Source organism: Battus philenor, unplaced genomic scaffold (genome assembly GCF_028537555.1).
Source record: "Battus philenor isolate CCGP_79_NKW_IND1 unplaced genomic scaffold, ilBatPhil1.0.hap1 SCAF_25, whole genome shotgun sequence".
NCBI classification, from domain to species: Eukaryota; Metazoa; Arthropoda; class Insecta; order Lepidoptera; family Papilionidae; genus Battus; species Battus philenor.
Genome location: NW_027181688.1, coordinates 8,882,517 through 8,901,578, shown reverse-complemented (window position 1 = coordinate 8,901,578; position 19,062 = coordinate 8,882,517). Strand labels below are relative to the sequence as shown.

The 19,062-nt window shown below is 33.6% G+C and overlaps 1 protein-coding gene across 1 annotated transcript; it reads right to left on the bottom strand.

The window, feature by feature from the left end:
* Positions 1-6,247: 6,247 nt before the first annotated feature.
* LOC137924931 (zinc finger protein 271-like) lies at positions 6,248-16,705 on the bottom strand. Its single transcript, XM_068768343.1, has 3 exons — positions 16,378-16,705; positions 10,081-10,589; positions 6,248-9,403 (listed from the first exon to the last, which is right to left on the bottom strand). The coding sequence occupies exons 2-3, from the start codon at positions 10,579-10,581 to the stop codon at positions 7,502-7,504; spliced, it is 2,403 nt and encodes an 800-aa protein (XP_068624444.1). The 5' UTR covers positions 10,582-10,589; positions 16,378-16,705; the 3' UTR covers positions 6,248-7,501.
* Positions 16,706-19,062: the final 2,357 nt, after the last annotated feature.

The window sequence follows — 19,062 nt, the reverse complement described above, 5'->3', positions numbered from 1 at the left end:
TTTAATTTATATTGTAAATTATAAACAATGTGATTTATTAATATACAATTGCGCTCCATTTGTTTTAAATACTATTAAAATACTATAATCTAAAACAGTATGTGATGGCGGCCACTTCAAGTGTATATTATACCTAACCATAAATCGACTTTTATGTTGATATACTATTTTCTCTTTAATCATCATCATTTCACCCGTAAGACATCCAAAGCTGGACATCGGTTTCCAATAGAGACCAGTTATAAGCAACCTGCATCCATCTTCCGATGATCGTAACAAGTTCATGTCCACCTTGTGTGTTGGGTCGTTCTACGCTGCCTTTTCCGGTTCACGGTTTTTCTAGAACATTCAGACCCCAGCGGCAACTTGTTGCTATATGGCCTGCCCACATACACTTCAGCCCGCTTTCTCTTCATTTCCGATTGATTGTGTAGAGAAATTGCCTTCCGCTTGGCTCTGAGCGACTGTTTGCCACAATATTATTTTATTTTTACATCAAAGTAATTTAGACGACACTAAGACATAGGATGTAATATTTCCAAAATATTAGTTATACATAATTCATTAAATAGATTAAAAACATTTTCCAATTCTATCGCATTCAATGCAATCGGCTTATTATTAGCGTGGCAGTGTTTGTATCAAATCGTGATGATCTTTAGCTGTTATAGATAGGAGTATCATACAATTTCTTATCAAACGTGACGTATATCAATATTCTAATTAAATATCTGAGGTAGCCGCACGTTATATTAATTTACTGTATATACATACTATATGTTCCATAAATCAAGGTCAATATGTAAAGTGCTGGTGTCCCATTTATTAAATAATCGAGTAATAAAAGGCTATTTCTAAAATAAACGAAAAATATTTACTATGTCAATTTTATGTTATGTTGTTTCTATTAATAGTAATAAATTTGAGACCTTTGTGTCAAGCAAAGATTCAAACTACAACTGGTTTCTCATAAGACAGGCCTCGGCTAGTTTAGTTACTCATGGCATATTCTGACGCATATAATAATTTACTGTTATTTTATACATTTTGAGGCATTTTAATGGTAATAATGTTTTAATAAACAATTTGAATGACCTAATTTTGAAAGAAAACAGCACTATAGCAAACCATATCCTCAAAACGTATTTTCTTCCAACTTCACCGATAATAAGGTGGATTATCATGGATTACTTGGAAGAGGCTCATGTCTAACATTGGTCTTTTACTGAAGACTGAAATAAAGGTCAATGGAGGTTTTTTTTTAATCATTTGTTGAAATTGTAATAAAATTGCGGTTTCTGCACAAGGTGGCACCTTATGGGTGGATATTAGATTACTTGACTTTTAGGTTCCACTTGTCGTCTGTTCTGCGCACTATGTTACCGGCAAACTGCCACTTTAACTTGCCAACCAGCAAGACTATTTCGTCACCACTTTCGTACGTCTACGGATCTTTTCTCATAACCAGAGCATAACCTTCTCGTCTATAGCTCGTTAAGCGACTTGTCAATGAGGTCATCACTAATGACATATTTGAAGTAGACGTAATCTTTAGGTACTGAGGGCTGGACGAGATGTCGCGTAATCTTTTGAACGCATCCCAGCAGTGTTAGATACGATGTTTGACCTCTTTCTTGTAGTTGGACGTATCTAATTTGACAATTTACCTATGTACACGTACGAGTCAATACCTTCAAGAATCAAATCTGCAATTGCCCTTGGGGTAGGCACGACATAGGCATTTGGCTTTATCTATTGGTTTTGGTCTTAGTCAATGTTCATTTTTTTTTCTATATTTCACAGACATTAGATCCTTGCCTTTGTTTTAACAATTACATTTAATATTTCTGTTTTTTATTTTGCTCGCGTTGTGCATATCAGTGTTTACCGTCTCTTAAACTATTTCCTAAATCATAGTAGTTTCAGTTTTTAACATTACGGTTCGTGCGATCACTTCCTCATCACTAAATTGCCATCTTTTGGTTGTAGTGCAGCAAATGCGCGGCGGATGCCGTGTTCACCAAATCGGTAAATCTTGCGATCGCATCTTGGGTCTCGCCCGTGTGATACACGCACAAGTTTGTATGACTTGATATTGATATCGCCGTATCATGGCCACTCTTACACCACCATGGATCTATTGTTCGAAGAACAACGATGACCGATTCTCTCTTTAGGCCCTGAGCCTCGTGGATAGTGAGCGTCTTTGAAACTGCCTCTGTACCGCAGCCTTGGCTAATGAGAACTTGTTTATCGGATTGTATGCGAGTCAGGTACAAAATGTTTCTTTGTTTCAAAATATTCTCAACAAGCAAGGATGTTGCCTGGATTTGCCTGTCTGCAGGGTCTCATCTTTGTTGAGGGGTACAAGACCTGCCCTTTCGCTGTAGGATGCCATGTACCTGTTTGCGACTACTCTAACTACTTCACCGATTTTGATGTTGTTGATGGCCGCAATGTGTTCCTCCAGTTTACATACAAACAGTTCCTCGACCCTTCCTTATAGACTTATACCTTTGCAGATGTAAATATTAGCCTTCCTGGTAACCTGAGTCACTGCTACAAACTCGCGGAAGGCATTCTTCATGTCATGTTCCATAAAAGACGTCTCCCGATACCTCGGAGGGTCACTATACTTATTGCTGCTTTGTCGAACGATGTTGAAGTTTTTTCGGGGACTTCTCGTTGTAGCTGCGCTCTTAGTATCGTCGTGGTGATACACGAAGGGGATGCGCTTAGTGCCGCCATGAAGGCATCCATCCACACGGTCAGGTCTGTCACACTGCCAAGCATACTTATTTCATGCCCATCCTTTGCGAGACTCGGTTGAGGTCTTCGAGCCTGATATGAGAAGTGCCCATGACCAACTCAGCCCATTTTTTTTGTGGTCACTTTTCCAATAGCTTTAATAGTAGTAGAGCAATTAATTCCCAAGCTTTATTATCTCTCAAAAATCCTTCATGTTAATAAGATTATTTCTTTCAACTTTTTAAATTGACAAACAATATATTAACGACAGTTACCCACTGAGAAGAACTAACAAGAAACTTAGTGGGATTTGAAATTTAATTTATGATGATTCAATTTTCACAATATTTTTTTTTCATCTTTATCGTGAACGAAAACTGAAATAGAGTAATATGCCTTTTAACAGAGTCTGTGTCTCTTAATAAATATGTTGATTTACAAAGAAATAAATTTATCGCGTATTACAAGACATTGTAAATTGGGAGTGTGTTGTAATATCGTATACATCACTATACAATAATAGCAAATTACATAAAAATAGCACTTTTTTTTTGTTTATTATGATAACTACTTGCCTGCCATATTACTCGATTTCGAATTGACGTTGATTTATGGGACAGCTGGTATGTATTTCGATCCATAGTTAACGGTGTTTCGTAATTAAAAAGTTTGGTTCTAAGGGCCGCTATCACAGTCAAGTAATTTGAATCAATAACTTATTGCTTCATAAATAAAACAGTTATTTGCAAAAACATTAAAACTGAATGTACAAATTTGTGACAATTTTTTTCAATCGTGGTAGACTAAAATGTAAAAAAAAAATATAAAAAGTATTTAAAATTATATACAATTTAAAATACATAAAATAATATTATAACACATTAAAAAAACTTGTGAATCTTTTTTCTTTTGATTCATAATAAAATATAAATTTAAGAGGAACCCATTACTAATATTTATTCTTACCAGAGCGTTATCCATATATTGATATACGAATTTTCCTCATCCAGTAAGCTCCCACTGAAGCTGCAAAAGGCACTTAGGCAACCAATAACATACTCACCTACAAGACTAATCACACGAAAGACTTAGCCCTCTTCATAAGAGACCTAACATTACATTCCACAGACATTACATTACATACATAGCTTTCAGAAACAACGATATACTACGAAATGTTTTTCACTCTAATCCTATTTATTTATAATTTCATAATCTTTATACAGGATGATTGGTTATAGGTGCATAAGCTTCAAACGTGAATATATGAGTGTTGCTGTCAATGTATGGTACACCTTGTACAAAAATCAACGAAATGAAGTGGGTCATAGGTGGTGAACAAAGGCGAACTTAATGACGAAGGCATTTTGTATCAGTTTGGGCGATGCAACAATAAATTAACGAGATATAAGTCGATATCATAAAAAAAGAAAAAACAAAGAAAATAAGTAAGATGAAATAGAACCTGATATAAATATACTAACGATAACTGTATATACATATATATATATATATATATATATATATATATATATATATATGTATATACAAGCATATATGTATATATATTTATGACCAGTCTATCGCTGCTTGTATCCAACAACCTCTGGCGACATTGATTATGTCGTCGGTCTCCCTAGCAGAGAGCCATCCCACCCCGCGTCTACCAGCTCGTGATCGCCACTCGAAAACCTTAAGGATCAACAGTCGTCAGTTGTACAATCGATGTACCCTGTCCACTGCCACTTCAGACAACCAATTCTTCGAGCTACGTCAGAGACATTGATTCTTCTGTGAAGTGTGGTACATATATAAATATAATAAATAACAATTATTTGTGATAATTCCGTCAGCTTGTCTAGCAACAGCTTTTAAACTTTTGCCTCGAATTCTAACGATTACTGATAATCCTAATATGAAAGGAGAGCGCGTTCCAAAGAACAGATTTTAATGCGAAGGAAGAATGAGTAAAATACTCAGAGAGAATTTTAAGTAGAACATTGTGCGAGAAAACGAAGTGTTTTTTCATATACTGACAGCAAACTGGAATCTAGATTATAAGGAGAAAGATGAAGTGGGTGAAAAAAGAAAAGGTGTAGTTAGTGCACGCAAAAAATAGCACTATCGGATTGGCAGCGATTTTAGCCAAGAATTATAAGAAAATATGAGGCCGTATTTACCAAGACTGATAATAAATTAAATGCTGTTGTTCAGAACGCAATCAGGTTTATTCAGTTTATCTGCATACATATTAAAATAGCTCACATCACCATAGGCAATTATATGAAGGATGGGGGACTACACAAGCATTGCCTTATTTTTGGAAGGGACAAAGTTTTGTTAATGGTATAAAGCACGAAGAGAACCAGAAATTTTTTGCTAAACACAGGTGATCTGGGCCCGCAAACTCATAGTGGAATCTATATGCAGACAGAGATTCCTAACATAGGAGCACCATGTGGCCACGTCACCATAGAGTACAGGTATAACGATGGAGGTGTCCAGGCTGCTAATCCACTTTGGGCTGACCGCGAAGCTATACTTCACATTCCGATAAGTCGTAACTAATAGACCAAAGTTGTGTAAACAATTCTTAATATAAACAAGATTCCTATTTATTTGCCACATTGCTAAAATCACATTGTAGACACTCCCTTAGTAGTACAATTTATAGTATAGATAATACAAACATTAAATTTTTTTGGATAATTAGGTTAATAAATAAAGAAAATGGCTATAAAGAGTTCCACCTCGAGAAACACCAGCATCAAGAGTGCACCGCATTGATGAAGAATTATTAATTCGCACCGATTGTTGATGTTCAAGATAGAAAGAGAAACAACGCTGAAGAAGAGATCGAAAGATGGGAGAAGTTAGAAAATAAGAATGTCATGGCTGACGTAAGAGCATTTGAGAAACGAAACGAACGAACTAAGTCCAAAACTGTGACTTTAGTATACTTCATTCCTGCTCTTATATCGTCAGACACTAAGAATGGCGGAGGTGAGTCTGTTTCCAGGGCGAAAGCCAGACTATAACTCAACAAAAGGTTAATGTGAACTAAACTTGACAGCTGCTTGTACACTTGTACACCGGCCTTGGAACCAGGACGTTGATATAAAGATTAATGTTATAAAATAAACAATACCATTTTTAGTAGTTAAAGTGTGTTGTTTTTTAGATGTTTGCGTCAATTACTATCTTTATATCTAAGCTACAAAATAACTGTGATTAGAAAATACTCTGTGATGTGAATCAGGTATAAATAGCTAATGTGAGATTTCTTTTGATCTTACGGCGAAGTAATGAGAAAATGCACCAAATATTACAATTTAAATCAAAATTATAAATTATAAAGTACCATCGCAATGGAATGATTAACACTATCTTTAAATATTTCTATCCGGTATTTACAAACTTATTTACAAATTTCACAACATTTATAAAATTGTTAAAACATTACAATCCTTCCTTGATTATAATGGCGTAGGCAAAAAATCTATTTCATAAAAATTCACTAATATTTCTCTATTTATCATACGATTTATAACAAATGGAGCAGATAACTTATGTTAAATAATTATAAATATAGTTATATGTGAGAAATGTGGTGGGAAAATATTTAGAAATGTTACTTTAAGTCAGTGTTTCCCAAATTTATGTTACACCGTAGAGTTTTCACTGAGTAAATCTTGGAAATATTTAAAAAAAAATTGTTCCACATAAGTACAAAATTAATGACATATACACCAAAACTTTGCTTTGCGTAACGACGCAAACAAAACGTTGTTTTGCGATTTTTCAAAGTTGCTAAGCTGCATAATCCGTACTAATTTTCACTGTGCGTCGTTAGATTTTCGAGGTTGCATTGTTTTGGGTTCGAATCTTTAATTTTTTTATATTTTTTTTTATAAGATGGGACGTGTTTCTAATTGCGCCATAATTAAAACTCGGGGATTCCCTTTCTAACTAAAAATAAACGCAATTTTAATACAGTTTCACTTTCACTTTGTTTTGCTAATTCTATTTCAATAACGTAATGTGTTGTAGTTTGTTGTTTTTTTATTTTTTTTACGTTGAAAAAAATGCTGTTCAGCAAACATTCTACCAATTTTTGGTGAAAGAAAGCTGACTTAGGGCAAGAGCCACTATGGACTCATCAGACAGTGATTAATTCTACTTTTGTTTTTTATAAACTAATCGAATACTTTATTTTATTTGAAGTTCATACGATTTCTTTTTGTTTTTTGTATGTAACTAATAAAATTTTATATTATTATTGTTTTTTTAAATGTTTACTTTGTTCAATTTATTTTAAAAATTAGTATTTTCGTAATGTTGGAACTCATTTTCGATCTTTACATGGTTTGCTATAGAAAATCTTAATTCATTTTGCGTCGTTTCAATTTGTGTCGTATATTTTAGAACGTAACGACGGCGCAAAGTGGGGTATTGGTGTTTATTATATTATTTCTATTTATCATGTGCTTTTAAAAATATAAAAAATAATATGTATCTAAATTCCAGCCAGCTGTAAAGAATCTACGGTTAATTAAATAATATAACATACATTCAAACCTGTCTCAATTCTAATCGGACAAATTGGGAAACACTTACTTTTGAAGTCAAGCCACATGTCGACCAAATGGGGCAAGTTAATTGCATTATAATAACCTTCTTCACAACCAATCATTATCTCACTGCTAATGTTTTAGTCTACCGGTTTGCGTGTGAGATAACTTTTATCCTCTGGTTATTTAAAAAATATCCTAGTTGGCTTATCGTCGTTGGGTATTTCTATAAACGGATGAATCGTTTGGTGTTTCAACATTTTCGATTCAGTTTTGAATGTCTCGCCACAAATATCACACGTTGATCCCTCGGCGTTAGATGAAACTTCCCCATCGCTGTCCACTTCTTTTTTCTTTTCCTTTACCACAACCCATTCTTCTTTACCACCAGAACTCTCCGACTTCACCTTTTTAGATGTAGATTGTTCATCTTTAACCAAAGCTTTCCCGGTCGCTAAAAATTCTTTCATACTAAGATGTTTCGCCGATGCCTTATGTTGTTTTAACCGGTTTTCTGAACTGCATTGGTACTCGCATATAAAACACACGAACTTCATGTCTCCCGTATGCAATTCCGCGTGGGCTTTTCTCTTCTCGGGCGTTGCGAATCTAAAATCGCAAAATTTACAAGGATACTTCCGTTCCATAGAATGCAGTCGCATGTGAGATGTTAAAGCATTCAAATCTTTACAGATCTTTCTGCATTCTATGCACATGACACCTTTTTCCACAGTTTCAGAATCCTCCAAACTATCTGTGCTGTGATGGACCCGCCTGTGTGAGGTTAAACCTTTCTGACTTATAAAAACTCTTCGACAGTCTACACATCGGAACTGCGGCTCGATTTTTAAGTCAGGGCTGTGTTTTTCTATCTGGTGCATGGCGAGCTTGTCCGCCTCGTGAAACTGAACTTCGCATTCCTCGCATTTCCAAGCTTTTACCAACTTTGAGAAGGCTTCTAGAACGTCCAGTACCGATTGTCCTTCCACTTCTGGATGGTCAGTTTTCGTATGGTTACCGAAATCTATAATTTTCGAGAAGGTTCTATGGCAGTGCGGACAAATGTACGGTTCCTTGTGATCATCCATCACATGCGACTTCAACTCCGATAGTTCCGTACAAGTCTTCGCGCACATAAAACATTTTAACTTCTGTTTCCCTTTTACAACTTCGGATAATACTTTATACTCCATCACCTGAACTTTTTGATGTATTTGTAAATGTTTAAATAGTTCTTTCCTCGTGTTATAGTCTGTGGGACAAAATTTACAAGGGAACCTCTTTCTGTGCAGTCTCTTACGATGCAAAGCCAGTTCCTCTTTATCTTTAAACTGTTTCGTACATGTTACACAGGGGAAGTAAGAACTCAGGTCTGAGCACATGTTGTGGGACCTTAAGCAAGTTTCCATGCGACTTCTTCTTCGGAAAACCTTCCCACATGTACATTCGTAGCCTTCTTTCTTTACATTGTCTTGTATGGGAGTCACATTTTCAATTTTAATTTCTTTTTTGACCTCCTTCTTTACCTTTGGTGAAAACTTTTTGTTCTCCTGTTTCATCTTTTTCTTCATGTTAGCCATCCTTGTCTTCTGTCCTTTTATAATTCCCATTGCACGTTTTTCAATGCTCTCGTGTACGTTTTTGTGTTTTCTCAGACAGGAGGCTGTTTTGTATGCTTTCGGACATTTAGTGCAAACGTATGGTCTATGTTCTTTGTCTATTTTACTTTTCGCTTCTAAAAGACCGTAGGCCTCTTGCTCCAATGTCATTACATTACCTGTTATTGAATTCAGTTGGAAGGTATCATCAAAATCCATCGCATCGCAATCATTGTTTGTATAGGACGTTGGAAGTATTTCCTCCGGATTACCAATCTTACTGAGTGATATCCCACCAGTGTGTGTCATTGGCAGTATTTCCATGACTAACGTCTTTGTTGTTTGTGACTCTATCAAGCCGTGCTGGGGGTTGGTTACTGTTGATGTAGTATTAATTAGTTTGTTTGAAATCAGATGCGTTTCTGTAACTGTCAATTCTATTTCATCCTTTATTGTGACTTTATCCATATCATCGTGTTGATGTTCCTGGAACATAATGAACCCACATAAATGTGATCAACGATAAATTTAAATTTTTGAATTACATGATTAATCAATAAAGGACATTATTATGATAACAAATGTCAGTCAAAAAACTTAAAGGCAACATTAAGCAAGTAGGATAAAATCATTTTATTTGGTCCTGAAGCAGATGTCACTATGAATAGAACAGTGGACGTCACATGCCACAGATGGTACAAGTGCTAGCAGATTTAATTACAAGGGGGTCCGGAAAGTAATGTCAAACAAATGTCGACATATTTTACAGAAAAATCAATTGATTTTTACCGCTCCGGCATTAAAAATCTGTATACTAGATGGCAAAAGGTTGTTGATCACGAACCTGATTATATTGTTGATTAGAAATAAAAACCTGCTAAAAATGTAGTCGTGTGAATTTAACTTAACAAAGCGACATTACTTTCCGGTCCCCCTAATGCAATCTAAATTGAAATTTACATTTAAGAATGTACTTGGTCACTCTAACGTCTGTCACCGTCTATCACTGCACGTCTAATATTGTCTAAAGCAGGACAGATAAATTAACCTTCAATACAGACCGTCAGTAAGGTGGAGAGAAGAGCTTTACAATAACTTGAAAATTTACTAGAAATTCTAAAAGTCCTGAAAATTATGTTTGATTAAAAAAAAACATCACTAACCTCATACAAGTCACCTTCAGACTTAATTTTAACATCATCCTGTAAGCAAGCCTCTACATTGTGTAACGCCTTGGCTTCATCGCTGTCCATACTCTGGGAATCTTCAAAATTTGAATAATCACATGAATTATCATCCAAGTCGTCTTCTTGTTTAATTTCTATATTATCATCATACATGTTGGTTATAGTTTCCTCTTGCATTTTGCAATTCGGTTTTTCCATTCCTGTCGCAAATGTAACTTCCATTATTTCTCCTACTCGTTTCTCATGTTCGATTTTGTAATCTTCATTAGATTTCTCGCTGTTTGGATATTGTGAGTATTCCTGTTTCACTTGCAATTGTATATTTTCAAATGGATTTTCAATTGTTCCATGTTCATTATATTCTAATTCAGTTTTGACTTCATTCGTTTCTATATGAATTTCTTGTTTAATATTTATTTCACTTGAACAATCTTCCGCCATTTTCTTTTCCGGTTGCAAATTAGTCTGTAATTCCATATTTGTACCTGAAAATAAATAATAAATTTGATTGAACACTTTATACCTTGTTTCACTTTGAACTTATCATAGTACCCTGCATTGGCTTCGGCACGTCGAAAAAAAATTTATTCAAACATAATTGAATGAGCATAGAGGAACAATCTTACATAATTCTCACTTTTTGCATTAATTATACAAAATTGCCATTGCGCAAGAACAAGTTTCCACATGATGAGCAGCAGCATCTTTTGCGTAGCATAACACTACACTGCGATCACAGACACGCCTGATAAGCGAGGGAATATTGGTTTATCCTTTCACAGATATCTTTAAGGGAGTCCTATGCCTCGTAATGGACATGGGTTGAACATGACATGGGTTGAAAAGTAGACTTTGAAACATAATTGGTTTCAAATACTCTATATTAATAATGATCTGTCGAAGCACCAGATAAAGACAATGCGCTACAAAACTGAACGCGCCAATCGCGGACGATTAGCAATTCTAATTAGAAATTCTAATTGTTTATGTAAATGTATCATATTAGGTATCAAATGAATCGTCGGATTTTTGTACATGTTACTTTGTCTTTTCTGTTACTTTTTTTACACTTTTTCTTGACATAACCTCGTTTTTAGCCCAGCTGATCATAGTTTTCAGCAAGGGAGATTTTCACGAAAGTGTTCCTTATTGTTCTTTAAGTTAATTTTTCATCGTTATGAATACAAACTTTATTCTTATATGTTTTAAGAAACACGCAACATAAACCAAGCGTTTTTGAAGAATACAGTTAATAATCGAAACTTGCAGAATTGACTTGATAAAGGTAGCTCTGGTGCGTTTTCACTACAAAATGTTAAGCGTGAGACACCCAAAACGTCTGTAAAAAATGATGATTTGAAGGCATCGGTACAAATAGATCCAATTTCATACACCAGAGAACTGGCTGTCAGGATGAAAGATGGCCATATAACAATATTGTTACATCTTTCTGAAATTGGCAAGGTGTAGAAAATGGAAAGGTGGGTACTGAACGAACTAATTGCCCGAAATAAGCCGGATTGAACGTATGCTTATCGTTACTGTTCCAATTTCATCGAGGGTCATTTTTATGAAGTTGTTCAGCATCCAGCCCATTCACTGGATTATCCGACAACCGACTTTCATAATTTATATATTTAGAACTGTTTTAACGAGCTGATGCGTTTATTGATTCTAAAGATCTCCATTTTTAAGACCGACATTATCTTTAAACACAAATTCCCAGATTTATTTTATCGTATACCACGTTCAAAATGAAACTGGCTTTGGTAGAACCCCTACAGCTACATTTTTACGATATTCTCAAATCTCGACCAAAAAATTTGAGTTGCGTAAATATTGAACACGCAAATTTTTACAAGCTAACAGATACTGAGGTTGAAATATTATCCGTCGGTATTGATAAATTAAGCCAACATTTTATTTCTTCATTATAGAAAGCAGATAAATTTTCATGGTTACCGAATTATAAACTCTCATTTTATAACGTACACCCCTATCGAGTCTGCCACGAAAAATCCACCTGGACCACTTTGAGACCTAAGGCTTTTACGTCTCTTTGGAAAAGTTTATGAGCGAATGGAACATATTTTGATTAATCAATCAGCTATCGAAAGATAATATTTAGTTTTATATATTAACTGGAAAATCCTACATTTCATGCGCATCAACCTAATATTCAAGTTTTCCATTGGAACACACGTACCAGCCGTTTTTTTTTATTTTCCAGCTTGATCACGTAAACACACATTCCTTGAGCCATTGCTAGCGTTGTGATGCATTCATTTGTAATCATTGTCATAACCAAATGCCACATTTTTTTAAATCAGTTCAATTTTTTTGATTGTGCTATCACTAATCGCTATGTTTAAATACAAGTGATTCTAGAAGTTACTGCTTTTTAAGGACGATCTACAAATCAGTATTTACATTTTATTATTTAATAATAATTGTGACGAGTTTTTATGACTTAGCTTATTTCTAATCAATAAACCCGATAAATAAATATCTTTCATTATTTATAGTAATTTACTCACTAATTATAATTTTAAATATATAGTATTCAGTATTTAATTTGGCTTATCGGGAATATTAGACTTGTAAAACACTCTTATTATAGTGTGAAGGATTTTTATGTGATAATAAAGCTTTAAAATAAATTGGTATTGCTTATTAATGGCTGTATTATTTTTTTGTTTTAATTTTTATTAATTATTTATTATTATATATTATTATATATATTATTATATTACATTGTAATAGTGGCCAAAATAACCGAAGTAGGTAGTGTGCAGGGCACATCGCTCTTGCAACGATGGACTTGCTCTTAGAACCATTGGAGCCGAAAGGCTCTCCAGTGTCCACCTCGAGCTGGTAGACGCGGCGAGGAGAGGCCCCTCACTAGGTGGACCAATGACATAGTTAAAGTCTCGGGAAGTCGCTCGATGCGGGCTGCGCAGAACCGGCCATCGTGGCGGTCCGATGTGCCAAATCAAGAGCCGGGTTTTATGTGCTTTTTTGCTATTGAATAAATCTTATTACAATAAAAACAATTATTTAAGAGCTACTGTTGATTTCTAACCGGCTCTTCTCAACAGACCAGTGTTCCGAGCCGGTGGTAGCTTGCTGCTTGTAATATCAAAATAATAATCCACGATTCAAAAGCGCTTGTAAATGTCCGAATAAATAAAGACATATTGACTTTGAACTTTAAATGTTTTAGGGATATTTATGTATCTAATATCTGATCTGCAATATAAAAAAAAATATGGTTTTAAAAAATTAATACATGTTCATCAGTCTTGTATTGACCCTCGTGGTTACAAGAAACTGATGAACTTACTTACTTTACTTAAAAACATTGTTAATATAAAATCAAAATCTCTACTATTAAAAAGTAGAATATTTGCAGTAATGTTTTGGATTGGAAGATCCCATAAAGGTATATCAGTAATCTTTGGTGGAGCAACACAGTAACATGAGGTAGCTGAACATATCTCTTGCAGCTACTTTTAGCCAATAACAGAAACTAATAAAATATCACTAAAACTAAGAGCATTAAAAAGAGCATTAATTAAAACAAAAAAGCATTCTATAACCATGTCATCAATTGTTTAATGTTGTCTGTTTTTAAACAGCTAAACCACATTACTTAAAATGGATCAGCAAAAAAACCTTTTTGCAATCTGGTGTTTCTAAGTAACACTAAGACACATTTCTCAAAAAAAAAAAACTGCATTGCAAATGAACTTTGACAAGCAAATAAAGTTAAATAATAAATCTATTTCATTATTAAAATAATGTTTATTCTTATATGAATTTAGAGTGTATAGACTTGGATCTTCTTCTTTTGGGCCAATAGACAATCACTACAAGACTTAGGCCTCTCCTAAACCTAAAAATTTCCCACAACCGTAACTGTCGTCTGTCTGCCTAATGGGGGCCTACCCACATCGGGTCTACTGGGTCATAGTCATCACTCTGTGGACAAGCAATTCTCCATAGCTATGTCGGTGACCTAGATTCCTCTGTAGACCTGTTCATTTCTGATTTAATCTTACAGCAAAAATCAGAGCATAGCTCGAGCTTCCCTCTTTGGTTGACCTTGAACCTCCTTATAAGGTCCTCGGTAAGCAACCATAAGTGGGATCTGTCAACACACAGTAGTCCTAACAAGACCTTTGCCTTTAGGAATCGTGGTTTTTAGAATAATGTTTAGGCTCTGACAGAGTTTGATACATTAAATCAAAACCGGGTAGTAAAATAATGAGAAACCATATGATACATCAATATTCTCTAACACATAACTCTAACACTGTCAGGATGACATATTGCAAAACTGTTTATGTGACGACAAGTATGCTCAACATAAACTGTAAAACGTTTCTGCCTCTAGAAATAGGCAAATATGATTAAAAATCAAATGTTGTATGTTGGTTTTTTAGAAAATATATAATTTTATTTAATATTAACAAACAAAATTTAAGGCCTGAATTGAAACCGAATGCCGGTTAGGTAGAAAGATAAAAGAGGCAAACATCGCCTCCATTATGATAGACTCTGAAGGAAGAACAGCTTTCCTCAGCTTCTGCACAAGGGTCATCAAAGAAGTTATAGCTAGAAATAAAACCCAGGCCTAAAACATTCTGTTCAAATGTACAAGTAAATTAATACAAGAAATACAAGTAAATTATCAAAATAAAAAATAAAACAGAATGTTAACAAAGATTTAAAAAATAAAACCAAAGATAAAAACTGTGAAAATTGTATATAATGTAATAATTAAGCTGTAAAACTGTGTTATATATAGTAATAAATGTGAAATATATATTGAATAATAAAATAGACCTAAGCTGTCATGTCTGAGAATGTGAGAAAAGGTGATGGAAAAATGAAAACAATGTAAAGTTTAAATAAAAAAGAATGAAAGAAGATAAAGAGATAATTAATAAAAAGAACAAACAATAATATTACACAAAAAAAGAACAAATATAATTTTATTGCCCCAACAAATCCCTGTTCCCAAATAAATAGGGGGTGAAAGAAGAGGTCCCCAATACCAGGAGCCATAAAACAATTATTCCATTGATAAATAAAATATTGCAAAGATAAAATGAAGGCATTATATAAGAATGAAAACAGAAACAATAAAAAACCAACTGAATTTCAAAAAATCTAGGTTACAAAACTAAAAATTTTAATTGAGGGCAATGATAGTTTGTAAAGCAAAGTGCAGCACATGATGCTGCCTTGCATATAGGGCACCAATATGTGGATTTTTATCTTATATTATTTTTCGAACAGTATAAACATCTCTGTGTAGGATTTGATTTTGCTTTTGTGCTCAGTACTAAGTCAAGAAAATGCTTTCCAAATAATTGTAAATGTGTAATTGAATTTAAAATGATGACTAAGTTAAAATGTATTTGATGAATTATTAGAACATAGTTCAATAGTTTTTTCATTATATTCCAATAATAAGTCAATGCGACTAATTTTTGATTTTTTTATATATCAAATAAGAGTTAATACAAATAATATCCAGAACATGAAGAAAAATTTTCCTGTAGTATTTTTTTTTCACAAGTTATTGTGTATTTAAATAAGTAAGGTTGCCAGATTAATGAATATTTCTAAATGCACATTTTGAAGAGGAACTTTATTTGCCCTTTTTCTGGAAAAAATTGCAGTTAATTCATTTAGTAATAATATGTCTGTGATTTTTTCATCTTCATGACAAGTATACTCAACATTATGCAAAAATTTTTCACTTCACTCCGATTAGTATACTCAACAGAAACAGTAAAATGGTTAAAGTTTATATTTTTTTATGAATGTATCTATGAAGAACCTTAAAATATATGTATATATATATATATATATATATATATATATATATACATATATATATCTTGCAATACTTCTTTTAGCAGACGAGTATACATTGTGAAAGCTGTTTGATGCCCTAAAACAATGTACATACAAGAGTACGATCAAACTTCAACATAAAGCAGCAAATACTCCAGCCCCCATTTTATGTTAATATCCTTCTATTGTCCCTAAACAATTATCTAATGATTCTAGTACTATACATTGACATAAATCTCTGAAATTTATAGTTATTACTCAACACAGGGTGAAATATTGACTTTCTAACTTAACACTGAATATTCTGCTAATCCACTTATCAAACGCAAAAATGACACTGCAATATTGGGAGAGAATAAAATAATATAATTAAAAAGCCATTGTGGTAGCAAAAAGACAACTTACCGTAATTTTGTGCTCCAAAGTTAATTGCTTGTTATGTTATTACGATATCGTACGTAAGTTTTAGCCATCAATGGCTACAATTATACAGCAGAGAACATATCTGATCCGATATTATCACCTAAACGGTTTATTATTACACAAACCTGAAACCTTGTTCAATCATTCATTTGAATTACAATTAAATGATATCGTGTAAAAAATTTTGAAGGCAGAACGATGGATTTATTATTAGTTTCCGCACGATTAACTATAAACATTATTAGCACATCTTAAGCCATTATTTTGTTCAATTTTCGCAATTTAAATTGCAAAATACCAAACCGATATCGTACCGATATTAATTTCTGACAGCTTACAGCTACATTTTTCTATTTATATTTTTTACTTAACCTAGTAGATTAAAAATGCATAGTTATGCCATTAGATATTCTGCCCTAAAATTACAATTAAGGACTTATTTTTGTTAAATAATATTTATTAAAACACTTACTTATATTTTTATATTACAATTTCATATTTATTGAAGTAATATTTTGGTGTTATTTTTACTATGTTGTTAGTTTAATAAATATCTACTGACAAAGAACTATCGACAGGGTATTACCCCGTGTGTTATAACAATTATTACAATAATTAAATAATAATTTTTTACCTACATAAGTAAGTTTGGTTGTTGCTGATTGCAGTAGTTAGAAAATGTATCGCAATAAGCAACTCCGTATAGGAACATTCTAATAAAAAAATTTATGAACAAATGGAAACAGTAATTAAAATATACATAAACATCTACTTTATGAGTGATAGATTTTTAGATTTATCCTTTAATATCGTGGTATTTTCTGATTTTTTTGACAGAATTTTAGGTAAAGGTTTAGCATTTTTAAGTATTCGTGGTTAGTACCGATAGGATTTACGTTAAAAATAGAGTTAGGGTTATTCGGAAATAACCCTCACGAAGTGGACATTCTTAGGCAGTCTGGTATTTTGACTTCGATTGCATATGCTCATCCATTTTATTATCTAAAAACAAGTTTCGTTGATTATTTGAGTTTTATTGGTGTGGATGTGGTCTTGGTTGAAATTAGTTCTAGTGCGGCGTAAATGGTTAACCTTGACTGCGTCGAATGTTTTGGGCATTTGGCTCAAAAGAATTCGATCTTTTGCGATACATGTTTAATGAACTTGCATTTATTCTTCGGATATTGTAGCATTTATTCTTTAGAGTTGTTACTGGTTTATATCGGAATATTATTGGAACTGATGTCAGGGTAATGTGATAGGTGGGGGGGGGGGGGGCATGTGAAAATACGAGTATGTTTATGAAAGAGTATGTGTATTTATGAGTGAATGCCGCATGCGTGCTGGTTTGTGTATCGTTGTAGGAGTGTGTTCGAAAATAGAGTTCACAGCTTTAACTTTTTTTATTTTACATTATTGTAGACCTTGCAGCTTATAAAGGAATAATATTTACTGCCAAAGGAACTCCTACTAAACTAATTTTTGCAGATTGTGATCCATATGGTGTTTCCTGAAGGCAAGGTTTGGATTGAAATTATACTGCATATCTTTTCGTATTATGGGCATGATAAACGAAAAGCTGGTCAATGAACTAAATGTATTGATACATTTCGAGAAAAGGAGTGCGAGGTGCGAGTGTTTAATCCTCTTGCAATTTAGTAGTTACTAGAAATTCATAGTGTGTCAAAAAGACGATTATTTTCTCATTTCCTAAAAGTGTGATGCCAGTAAGAACTAGCGGCTTGGCAACTCGGCGAAAAAATATGAATGTTCACGTATGGCAGCTACACGTCACTGAATGAGGAGATTGTTAGATAGCGAAATTATGACCTCTTCGAGAGCAACCTGTGCATATGAAATCGCTTCCATCCAAATATTTCTGTATGCTAGTATAAAATACTATTTACATATGATATGGTTTTATAATTGTTAAGAGCGAAGTTACACAATTCCTTGTAATAAACTAAAAACAATGTAGAACCTAATACAATGCCTTGCGAAACACCACGTGAGATGGGGTCTTCACACAAAATGTATCGAGTACGATTGCATAAATAATCAGCTAGATTTGTCAAAGAGAATGGAAAAAAAGAGCACTAATTTTTAATTTAAATATAGAAAAGCATAATCACAGAGGCAGGTTTGCTTTCCTAATTTAAATAAAACAATGTTGAAGTTAATTGCATGACAGTTCCATATAAAACATTTTTACAGGATGCTTGTATTGACGATAGTATAGTTCCTTTTTGGTATTGAATTGTGTTTATACACCTGCGGGAATAACGAGTCTTGTCGCAGTAACGTAACACTGTTTAAGTATAGAGTATCTCAGAAGTAGAGAGAATTTCCTTATCCTAATTGAAATAAAATACTGGTGTAAGTGGGAGTGTGAAGCAACCACATTTAGTTCGATACAAAATGCTATTACGGATTGTTTGTATTTTTTAGTTACATGGATTTTTATCCATCTGCGGAAATAATATCATTGAAAGTTTCCACAGTCGTGTGGCGCATAAGTTTCAGTCAAGTCAATGTTGCACTTCAGTCGTTGCTCGAAGTCCTTCATCTTTTGATCGACCCCAAAATAGTCGACACTAATTGAGTTTTTGAGAAAAAAACTTGAAGTACCGATAAAGTCCTAGTTATTAACCATTTTTCACAATTATT